Source organism: Monocercomonoides exilis (assembly GCF_001643675.1).
Source record: "Monocercomonoides exilis strain PA203 chromosome Unknown scaffold13-1861174, whole genome shotgun sequence".
In the NCBI taxonomy this organism is placed as follows: Eukaryota; Preaxostyla; order Oxymonadida; family Polymastigidae; genus Monocercomonoides; species Monocercomonoides exilis.
The window spans coordinates 1,835,766-1,847,798 of NW_027150558.1; the positions used below are offsets into that span (position 1 = coordinate 1,835,766).

The 12,033-nt window shown below is 35.0% G+C and overlaps 3 protein-coding genes across 3 annotated transcripts; 2 read left to right on the forward strand and 1 right to left on the reverse strand.

The window, feature by feature from the left end:
- Positions 1–1,093: 1,093 nt before the first annotated feature.
- MONOS_7978 (uncharacterized protein) lies at positions 1,094–2,155 on the reverse strand (the record flags this gene model as incomplete). The annotated part of the gene is made up of 1 exon (XM_067878346.1): positions 1,094–2,155. One exon carries the CDS (start codon positions 2,153–2,155, stop codon positions 1,094–1,096), a length of 1,062 nt encoding a protein of 353 aa, XP_067731012.1.
- A 6,143-nt stretch (positions 2,156–8,298) lies between these two features.
- MONOS_17359 (uncharacterized protein) lies at positions 8,299–9,586 on the forward strand (the record flags this gene model as incomplete). Its single annotated transcript, XM_067870271.1, has 2 exons — positions 8,299–8,368; positions 8,427–9,586. 2 exons carry the CDS (start codon positions 8,299–8,301, stop codon positions 9,584–9,586), a joined length of 1,230 nt encoding a protein of 409 aa, XP_067731013.1.
- Positions 9,587–9,789: 203 nt separating this feature from the next.
- Positions 9,790–10,572, forward strand: MONOS_17360 (uncharacterized protein; the record flags this gene model as incomplete). The annotated part of the gene is made up of 1 exon (XM_067870273.1): positions 9,790–10,572. One exon carries the CDS (start codon positions 9,790–9,792, stop codon positions 10,570–10,572), a length of 783 nt encoding a protein of 260 aa, XP_067731014.1.
- Between the last annotated feature and the right edge of the window lie 1,461 nt (positions 10,573–12,033).

Here is a 12,033-nt window from a genome sequence, read left to right on the forward strand (position 1 = left end):
TTATTTTCGAATCTGAAAAACTGTTGGATTATAATATTGACAATAATTCCATACAAAAGAATCTCTGAAATTGTGATTTCATTGTTCAATAAATCAACAAGATCATTAACACCAAAATTTAATTCTGTGTATGCTTTGATAAAGTTATTGTGTTTTAAAATGTGTTGAAGGTATTAAATTCAATTTTGTTTTTTTTGTTTGTAATATTTTCAATAATAAATATTGAAAATAAAAATTAAATGAACTGAAAACAACACAAAACAGTGATTTCTTCTTTTGTTTTGATAATTGAATTTTTGTGATATACAGTCACTTTCACAGAGCAAATGACATCTAATTTGAATGAAGTTAACAAGATGAAGGATTTTCTTCCGATCTATTTGATAATGAATACTTCAAAGATATTTATTCATTTCTTTTTTTGAACAGATTGTTATTCCAAAAAAAAGAATGATTAATATGGAACATCCAATTTCTTTTTTGAAGAATTTCGAAACTTTAAACAAATGCGAGAAATAATGAGTGATAAGATTATTATTTGAAATGCGAGCTGGAAAGTTTGAAAAGTTCTGTCAAATAATGACAATCGGTGACTATTCATTCAATTACTTAGTTGATTATTCAGTGGGAATGAAAATAGAAATAGAAATGCAATACATGAAAATGATACAGCTCCAACAATTCCTATTTCAGAAAAAAAGCTGTTTTCGTTAAACGGACACCGCTCCAATCACTCTATATTTTTGGTTGATCACATCAACATGAAAGATAGATCGCATGGCAGGAAAAGTGATCCAGTGAATTTGATATTGGCCTTGCCTCCAGGTTCAGTCAGACTTGCTGATTCCAGATGAGGAATGAAAAACGGAGAGGGTCGCTCCTGTGCAGCACACTTCAATCTGCAGTCTTCGCTCATGATCCACAACAAAGTGTTGCTTTTCAAACCATCCCCGCCTTTTAAGCTGTCAATTTCCAACGAATCCGAATTGCAGCAAAAGATGTTCCAGAGGAGTGATGTGTATTTCGGCTTTGAGTGGCTGTTGTCACAAAACTCGCCTTTCTCCATTGTCATGTTGCCCGCCACCAACGCTAATCAGCCTGATGACGAATTCGATATTGTCACATCCTTCATCATTGCTGCTGCATGTGACAAATTGATGAGCGATCCATTCCATTTACAGGCACTATCTTCACTGATGGAAATTTCTTTCCTCCCCTCAAACTCGCACATGTGTATCGAAATGCCAAGCGCCCTGCTGGCATCCAAAATGCCCCCTTTTTTCGACAACGACACACAATTCTTGCACGAGCAGTTTGACAGATTTATCCGGGCAGAAGGCGAAGATGCCGAAAGGAAGCATGCACCCAACGAACCACGACTGAAGTTTCTGATGGAAGAACTGCCAAAGGAAACAACTCCCGACATATCTTCGCAAACGGAAATGGCACTGCCATTGCGAGACTTCACTCCATCCACCGCTGCATCATCAATCACCACACTCTCACACTCTCCAACTTCAAACAGATTGGACGACAACTCAACCTGCTTCATGTTCACCTTTGCCAAGGACACCTTGCTGCTGCCAGTCAGCCGGAACACTGGCTGCTCAAATGAAATTTCCGATACAGTGCAATTATCAATGGATAGACGCCCGCTTTCAACGCTCAGGAGAGCCGAGTTGAAGGCAATGGGATGGATGCTGTTTGAAGGCACTTCAGATGCAAAAAGGACTGACGAAAGATAAAGCTGCCCATTTGTCTCGCTGACGAGTGCTCCTCCTGAAAACGAAAATGAGGAGCCAACAGAGAACGACAAGCTCTCGATCCGGACTTTCTCTGAGGTTGCGATAATGCTGCTGCCATGTGGGATTGTTGAGTTGAGGAATACCTGTTCCGGCAAAGGAGATTCAAGCGAGCGGATGGTTTCATTCAGTGCATTGCATCTTCTCAAGATGACAGTGCGGTTAAAGATCAGCAGCTGGGAGAACAACGAAGGAATGATGTTCAGCAGCACTTCGCCCAGCGTGCTGCATGGCCCATCCAGCCCTCCGCACTGCTTGCTTTCCTCGTGATTGTCCCCAGCCGAAGACACAAACACCGTCTCGCTCTGGTACTTCACAATTCTCTTCAGCAGATCTTCTTTGTCCAGATGCATGTCCGAGGTGCATCCCCATATTGCGACTTCATTCACAAATGTGGCTCTGAATCCAGCAAAGGCTGCACATCTGCGATCTGTCCTTTTTTCGAGTTGCACTTCACATATACGTCTCTTCCCGGATGTGCTGTTTTGTCCTTGAATAAGATTTTCGAAAATTCAAATATAAGTTGCAAAAATAATAGTTGAAACGCATTTCACATCCATCCCCCTGCCTTTTCATGTTGAAAAACATTAATTTTTTGAGATTTCGCTAACTGAGCAACAAATCAAAGTGTCTCCTAATTCAATGAGCATTAAATATTTTCAATTTTTATTTTATCAAAACTCAAAAAGTCAATGAAACTTTTTCAATATATTTAACAAAATAATATGAAAATTTCATTTATTAAAAAACAAATATGTCGACATATTTGAATCAAAAAATAATCAAAATATAAATTCCTTAAGTAATTCAAAACAGGAAAGAAGAATGTGAAGGGTCTGTCCTGGGAGGCTGATTCTGGACCCAAATCCTGCAAGAAACTGTGCTGGACCGGTCACAGCACAGTTTCAGGACGGAATCAGCCTAGCCCCAATTTTTTCCATTCAAATGGAAAAAATGTGAGGTACTTCGTAGAATTTGTTCATAACAAAAGCACAAAGCTTGAGCAACAGACCACAAAAAAACTCTTTTCTATTTTGAATTACTTAAGGAATAGAAACATCAAAACAGTAATTCAAGGTTTATCAAAGAAATGATTAATATCAAATAATCTTCTATCTTTCAATAATTTCTCTGTGTAATTTCCTATTCTCTCTTCTGCTGAATTGGTTGAACTCTTTTGAAATATTTTTTTAACTCTCTCGTCTCTCACTCTTTTCTCCTTGAAATCCACCATGAAGGATCCTTCACAGTTATCTGGTGAAGCAACTGATCGATATATTTGACTTCCTCTTTTCTCGTAGAACAGAAATGTCTTTATCGAACAGATTTCCAATTTTTTCCACAAGATTTTATTAGTTGGTATATATCTATAAAAAATATGCAATAAGAGTTTTGAAATAAATTATCATCATAAACAAGAAATAATATTAACCACAAGAAATAACAAACTTGAGAAAATGACGAACGATTTTGTGAGAATTGTTTGACATTGATTTTTCCTGAATAACACCATCAAGAGGGTGTTCTTCAAAAAACTTGATGAGATCATCGATGTTTTGGATTACAGTTTCACTATCCAGATGAATGTTCATAGTGTTTGTTAAACATCCAAATTCTCCGTCACATTCACATTTTCCGTGTTTTTCACAGAAAAATGATAATGTCGAAGATTTTCCGTGAACCACTGCAGAATTATCATACAGAAGAAAATGCATAACTTGTGAATTCCTAAAGTGTGGTCCTGTGTCACACACAAAATGCAAGTTTTTCTTTTGCGATAGCATGGGTTTATTAAGTACTTGGCTCAAGCATTCAATAACGAAACGATAGTCATGTGAGAGAATGCTTGAAAAGAAGTTGAAAATATGTTTCATCTTGTTTTTGTTTTTGTCCACTGTATAGACAATAATGCAGAGATGAGACACCTCAAACTTGTCGTAGTAGTCCTTGCTGATCTGGTTTCTCCTGAGAGGAAGGGACCAATTTTCTTTGAAATCGAAAAGCACGAGCGCATCATCTATTGATAGATTTTCCTTCATAAGACGATAATACCGTTGCTTGTTCGTTGCAAGTTTTCTGTGATCCTCTATTCCCTTCAATATATTTTTGTCTTTATCTGAAAGCTGTTCGGATTTCGTTCTCAAGAATTCTTCTCTCTTTTTCATGTGATTGTATTTTTCGCAAAGATTGCACAAGTCTGTCCTCCGAGCCGCTCGCTTCAAGTGGGAAGTTCTTTTGTAAAATGTGCTTCGAGACATTTTTATGTTTGTTGTTTCTTTCATTTTTTGATACAACTGTAATTAAGAAGTGTTAATGATTCGAATTGGATTCGTTTTTGTTGCTTTTTGATGTTTTGAAGTGTTGTTGTTTAGGGATTCGAATCTGTGAAGAATGTCGTTAGAAGACATTGATATTGAATTCATCATTGTTGAGGAAGGATTTGTTGAAACAGTTGATTGTGGCGGAAAAGAGTGTGAATTGTCATTTTGTTCGTTTATCGAATTCGAAGATGAAATTTTTGATGAGTTTATTATCGTTTGAGTATTCTGATCGAAAAGGTTGGATGAGAAAGATGAAGTGTTTTCTGTTAAAATTTGTTGATTGTTTGCACATGTTGTTCCAGGTTGGGGAGAGCTCGAAACTTCATAAATGATATGAGATATCGATTTGTCTTTCTGAATATCTTCCACATTTTTTCCTTTAATTTTATTCGAGGAAAAAACATATGGTTGATGTGGATGAAGTGATGACAAGTTCAAATTGATATCTCTGTTATTTGAATGAAATGAATTTGATGTGTTGATAAAAGAATTTGATGAGGATGGAAAGTCAAATTGATTGAATGAAGTGCTTGGAGAAGAAATGATGTGAATGTTGTTCAAGTTTTCTTCGCAACATAATTGATTGTGAATTGGAAAATGAAGTGAAGACGAATTACGAGATGCTGAATAAGACGAATTATTTGTTATCTGGCAATTTTCATTTTCTTTTTGCATTGAAGAGCAATTCTTGGCACATTGATTTTGATTTGATTCAGAATCAGTGAAGTGAGAAAAAGAAGAAGAGTGACAAGAAGCATGTCCTAATGATATTATTTCTCCATGGTTTTCATTGATATTTGTGTTTGATAATGGTTCTTTTGCTGCATTATCAACATGTTGACATGTAACCGATGAAGTCCCTATATGATAAGGTTCATTGCATATGTTCAAAACTTGATGTGGATTCTTCTTTTGAAAAGATGGAATCAATGGTGGAGATAGAATTTCAGTAATGTGAGTATTTTCTTTTATTTTCACTTTAACGTATATTCACATCACCGGCTGAGTGTCTCTTTTCATATGACTTTTGATTTTATCTTCCACATTCTTGTTGATGATAGAAACCATTTCATCATTGCACAAGCACCAACTGTTGTTTTGAAATGTCGATGACTTTTCGTTGTTTCCTGAATGGCAGATGGAATAAAAATGTCCATTTTCTTTTTCTCCTTTATGAAATAACACTGCAATCAAATTGTAATTAATTGCATTTGAGTCATAATTTGAGGATGCAACTGTTTTTCCATTGATATTTTGAAATGATAAAACTGAGAAAACATTCATCGGACAAGCATTTGATTCAGATTGTGTTTCAAATGAAATTGATAAAATATGAGGAAATTGACTGATTGATAAAGTTGTCAATTGATGAGTGTTTCTTGAACAGCACTCGCAGAATGCATCTCTATTATTAATATTATCCTCACTTATTTCAAACGATTCGTTGAAAGACTTCAATAAATCATTTCCGTTCAGCCTCAGTATTGGAGTTGTTTCAACGACACCTTCATTCCGATGAAAACATTCGATGCAAACACGAGGAAAACAAATTTTCTGTTCCATTTGACTTCGAAATGAAGGATAAATTGATGATATATCGTCATAAAGACTCAGAAATGTTTCATAGAACTCGTGTTGAATACCAGTTCGAAGGTGATGAAAATTTTCCCATTTTTCAACGAAATTCGAAGTCCATTTGGATGCATGATTAGATTGTTTATTGTTTGGTTTTATGTGCTGAGGATTCACCAAGAAAGATAAACTATTTTGAATAATTGATAAACGACCTTTCCTCATTCTGCATTTATCGGAATGGAAAAAAATTGTGCGAAACAGTTGAATCGTAGCAGCCAAGAAACAAGTGTTTCCTTTATTGGGTAAAGGAAAAAATTGAGGGAGAGCATTATCGCAGTTCTTTTTGTTCATTGTTTGTTTTAAAGAAGAAGATTGATTCAATTCTCTTTCATAAATATATGAATCTTTTTGTGAACCTTCTGCATTTTCTTCTGAATCGTCTTCGATGGCAACGGAGTGAGATCCATCGATGGACTCCGTTGGATTGGCTCGTTGATTAGTGAAAATCATAACGCTTTCATCTTCCTGGTTTTGATTGGAAAATCCCGATGTGGAGATTAACTCTGGTTCATCTGTATCCATCGCAGAGTTATAAGAAGAAACTTCATGAGTTTCGGTTGTAATATCCATGCCATTGTCATTTTGAAAATCGGTCGAAGAATTATTTGGGATACAGTCATCCAGAAAATAATTCTCAAGTGGGTCAACATCTATATCCATCCCTTCTTCACCATTTAAGATGGAGAAATTATCATCAATAATTGTTGTTGAATCTATTATTTTATTTGAGAAAAAAAAGACAAATATAATTTAAAAATAATATAATATCAATATATATGAACAAAACAGAAATAGAATTAAACCTTTACGAAGGTTAGGGTTAGGGTTAGGGTTAGGGTTTACTCAATTCGTAACCCGATGGTCCCGGCGATTTTATAGGACATTTTATAGGAAATTAGAAAACTCGATTTTCACTTTTTTTTGAGATGGACCTTCATGTCACAATATGATGTTGTACTACTTGCAGTGTTACCATATTAGTGTATCCCAACTGGATTTGAAAAGTCCTTCATTTTCGGAAAATTTCTGTTGAACCCAAATATTTCACTTTTTTCATTGTTTTTTATCTGTATCTACAAGAAAGTGAGTGACATTGTTCCAATTGTGTATAAATAGTACATCAGCCATCAACATACACTTTGATACAAGATGGAATGGGATCTGTTCATATCTTGATTTTATAAGAATTTTTTATAAATTTTTTTTGAGGTCAATTTTTTTAATCAAAAAAATTTTTTTTCTCGATGAGGAAAAATGTGAGGCACCTGAGACTTTACCAGCGTGTACAACATGTGATTTGTGAATTTTTGAGATGGGGGTGTTTTTTTGAGAAAAATGAAAATTTTGACATTTTTTCATAAGTCAAGTCATATGTCAGGTTAATGATAAAAAAGTTGAAAATATCAATTTTTGTGAAAATATTTATTGGAAGCTGATAATTCACTAAAAGTTCGGATAATTCGCGAATAGTCCGCTGAATTTTTTTCTCGGGCCAGATTGGTCTGGTTAGTGAGAAAATGTCATATGAAGATTTTGACTGAAAAAGTGGTGATCTTAGATCAACGACCGAAAAATATGGGGTCTCAGATTCCTTTGATAATTGGCAGGTGGCAAGGACGTGGGCCCCTTATAAACATACTCGAATCTAAATTTTTTCTACCGAGCGGTTGTGGCAGGGCAGTGCGGACAAGTTGGTCATTTTGACTGAAAAATCGAAAAAATTTTTTTTCTCGAAAATTTCAAAGTCAATATAAAATATGATTAAACACATGAATATGCATTGTAATGTTGTATATTGGTGATTTTTGGTTGGATACGCTTATCTGTAGTTAGGTTAGGGTTATAGGTGTGGTTAGATGAGTATTTGCCACAAGAAAATACCGTTTTTTAATAGCTGTACAATTTTTAATAATTCTTGTTAATTAATATTTTCATTTGAATTTTCAAAAAAAACTTCATTTTTTTTCCTTTGAACAATTCATGATCCCAAATATAATTAATTTTCCAAATATGCTCAAAAATGACAAAGTCTTTTTGTGTTTCGTAACTGCAGAATGGAATCCAACAATCCTTTTCGTCATTTGTTTGAATCCAAAAATAATGATCACTTATGTTTGAAATTGTTTTATTTCTTTTTCATTTTGATTTTGTAACAATAAAACGGTATTGATATAATCTCAATCATTTGAAGGCAAACGAGAAATTAACCTCGGCAAATATCTTCATTTCAATACGTTTTAACATTTATCAACACTTTTTATTTTCGTTTCACTGATAATCACTTTCATGAAAAGCAATTTTGTTTATTTGATTTTTCTGATAAACAATGCATATAAACACAAAAAACTGAGAATCTCTTTTGAATATCTATGAATCAATTAGTTTTCTTAACTGAAGAACAAAAGCTAATAGTTTTGAAGAAACAATTGGAATAATATGTGATTCGATCTGCAAATAACACGAAGACTTGTTTCATTTTGATAGAAACGAAATTGAATGCAAAGCTTTATCAGACATAGAAGAAAATTGTTTGTGTATCTATGTTATATGCATCAAATAAACAATATAACTTTTCTGATTATGATAGCACAACAGGGAAAAAATTCAACAGTTTGTTATCATTAACATATGATCTGCATTTTTTATTATTCGTTTTATATATTTTAAGAGCTTCTCTGTCAAAGGAAACAAGGCGCGCTTGAAAGAAACAAAGAAACTGATGAACTCGATGGAGCAATATTATCTCCCTCTCAGCCTGGATTCTTCACACCTCCTCCTTCGACCCCGCTTTCTCCTCCACTTTCTCCTCCATTTTCTCCTCCATTTTCTCCTTCTCGCACAACATCAATCAACATTCCTATGAGCCCTTTGAGAGAGTCGGCAACCCAGCAGATCTACAAAGAAGTCATATCAGCTCCAATGCTTTACAGGCCGTGCGACCTCTTTTCGAAGTTTCGAGTGGCAAAGGAAAAAGAAAAAGAAGCTGAGGAAGAGGAAGAAGTGAAAGAATCTTCAATAACAAGATGGCTTTTGGAATTGACGAATGGAGAAGAAATTCCAAAGCTGGATTTTTATTCTTCAACACTGAAGGAATTACCGGTTCAACAATCATTGGATCATTTGACTTCTTATGCGCACAAATCTCCATATCCTAGACCGCTTCATGTTTCAAAAAAAGAAAACCTTACTGAGAATTGTTTAAGTTACTTGGAATCAACTAATATTGAGGAGGAGCAAATTGAGGAAATCACAACAAACAAAAGAACAAAGTCAAGAAAGCCAAAGATTGGATTAAGATCAAAAACAAAATGGAGGAGAAAATCAACAGCAACAAGTTCTGTTATTTCGGATTGTGAATCAGTCAATTGGCAGGGGTTGAAAAGTGCAAGTGTCTCTGCAAGTTCAGCAAGTTCTTCAAGTTCATCTTCTGAAGAAAGGATTTTTTCTAATGACTTCGATGACTGCACACAATCTTCACATAATTGCATTGATAACTGTGAAAAAAATAATGACAAAGAAACATCTCAAAAAAATTGCTGTTTGGAATCATTTGACAGTTCTGTGACTATGAGGAAAGCAAAATCAATTTGCTTGGAAAAGCTTTCAAGGCTTGATGAATGGAATGCAGATGAAACTGATAGCTTTTCTTTCGAAGAAGAAAATGAACAAACAAACGATGACATTCATCATAGTGACATCGATTCAGAAACCGAAACAACATGTTCTTTCAGTTGCAAAGATCTGGAGAAGGAGCAAAATGATTCAAAAGCAACAGAACGCCAAAAGGAAGAATTGAATGTTTCAAATGTTCAGAAAAAAGGAAGGTGAAGGCAAAGATGGTGAACGTGTCTTCCAATCAATGCAGGATATTGAAGTTACGTAAAAAATGTGTATTGGATGATGAAGAGCATCATGTTATTGTGGAACAAAAATTAAAGCAGTTGGAGCAAAAAAAAGAATCAATCAAGGATATTGACACATTTGATGAAAACTTTCGGATAGTCAAAAGCTTAAACGATTTATATGGCAAAATGAACACAAAAGATTTATCTCCTCTTCCACAAGCTTCTTCTTATTCAAATTCTGCTCTTTCATCTCCCAGATACGTATATGACTCTCCAACGTTGTTCTCTGATGTGCTGAGAACATTTTCAAAAGAAGAATTGACTCCATACACAGAAGAAGGTCTGCCATTTAAGGAAGAAACAATTAAATCTCATTTGTGGGCTTTTCGTATGTATATAGATTATTGCAAATCCTTCCATAAGCAAGCTTGGCCATTGCAGCCAGATGCAATGTACGGTTTTATAAAATTACTTGGAATTGCCGTGGGATATTCATTTGAAACAGTTTGTGGAAGTATTAAGTATGCCTTGTATGCTATTTCTGAAACACGAACTGGTGAACCTGTTAGCAGTAAAGTCAAACTGAAGGTCTCAAGAGCAGAGAACGAGATACTGATTTACAAGGAGAAAAGAAGAAAGAAAGGACTTCCCACATCTCTTCATGAAAATGATGTTACAAAATGGCAGAAGCATCCTTTAATTGTTTCGGATTTGCAGTGGATATTAGACTGCTATCCAGATTGGGTCATAGAGAAACCACGCGAAGCCTCTCTGTTTTTATTCGCTATGTCTACTGGCGCTCGAGCACAGACTTGCAGTCAAATCAAACTGAAGGATATAATCAGAGTTGTTTCAATGCCTAACACAACTTTCGTAAAGGTTACGTTCAATTTGGAATGCACCAAGACCGCAAGCGGAGACGACCATTGCGTGACGATTGAAGGGAATATTGCGGAAAAAACAACATGAATGTAATCTGGTGGTTGGAGCAATTCTTAACAGAAGAGTACGGCTTATCATTGACTCGATTCAATAAATGGGATCTGAAGGAATTGGAATATCAAAAACTGTGGAATCTCAGAAAAGGAGCAATGAGGGTACGATTGCAAAAGAGAGCATCAATGGCGGGATATCCAGAAAGGTTATTCGGATTTCATTCCTTCAGGTCCGGTTTTATGTGTTCTGCGCTGATGAAAGGAGGGAAAGATACAAAACAAAGAGAATCAGTGATTGAAGCAACAGCATTAGTGGGCAATTGGATGACAGGTTCACCATCACAATGGGATTACATCAAGGAAGTGGAAAAGTCAACTATCGTGTCCAATAGATTAGTTCTTCCAAAGGAATTGTTAGAATCAGATGAGTATTTCGATGAATCACTCACGCATCCCAAAGTTTACCACAATATTGAAATGAAAGAACCATCTTGGACAGAAAGCTCCATCATTTCTTCGTTCGATTTTTATGTGCTTGAGATAATAAAGGCAGCCTGCAGTGAACAGCACTACCCTTACAGTTGTGTAACAAGATTAAACAGAATGGCAGCGAGAGCGTTTCTTCATGAACGAAATGTTCAATATTCTTCGAAAGAGTCGGTAATGAAACTTTCAAGAGAAGAGATCTTAAAGACTTTGTTGATTGATAAAAATGTGACTTCAGCTGTCAAAATTTATATTGAAGGAATAAAAGATTATCTGAACGGTGATAAAAGGCTTATCTTTAAAAAGCCGAAAAGGAAAGTGCTTTTGAGGGAGAATCGTCCGGTCAATGCCGTAATGGGAACCAAAAGCAGACGCAGATGGACTGTTCAAGAAGACAAAATACTGATGAAAATGTTCCTGCAACATAAACCGTTCCAGGAAATAAGCAAGAAACTGACAGACAGAACGTGGAATTCTTGCAGAGATAGAATCATCAATATAACGAAGAATCAAGCGAATTACAATTTCACAAAAAAGATGTCAAAATATGAAGAATATGTCATTGAAAACAAGTTGAAGGAAAAAGAAAAAAAAGCAAACTGTTAGGGATTACAATCATGATCAAATGAAACGTTTGAATAATCTAGCAAATTCACAGTATGATTCTTGATTCTCATTTCATTCGAACTGAAAAAAATCCATAAATTTTCTACGTTGCTCAGTTCACAAACTTCAACAATCAGCTCACGTTTTTGAAAATTTGAATTGTTCTTTTCAAACATGAATTTAATCTGGAAGATTGCAATTAAAAATGTCAGTTTCAAATTTGAAAAACGTTTGATAATGACAATGAAGAGGTTAAAAATGCTTTGTTTGTGAGATAATTAACAAATGATATCATTCAAACCTTTTCTTTGAAACGAATGAAGATTTAAATTCCTTGAAAGCACATTCGAATTATGAAACATTTACAAAACAGAAAAATCTTCAGAGCTGCCCAACTGATTCT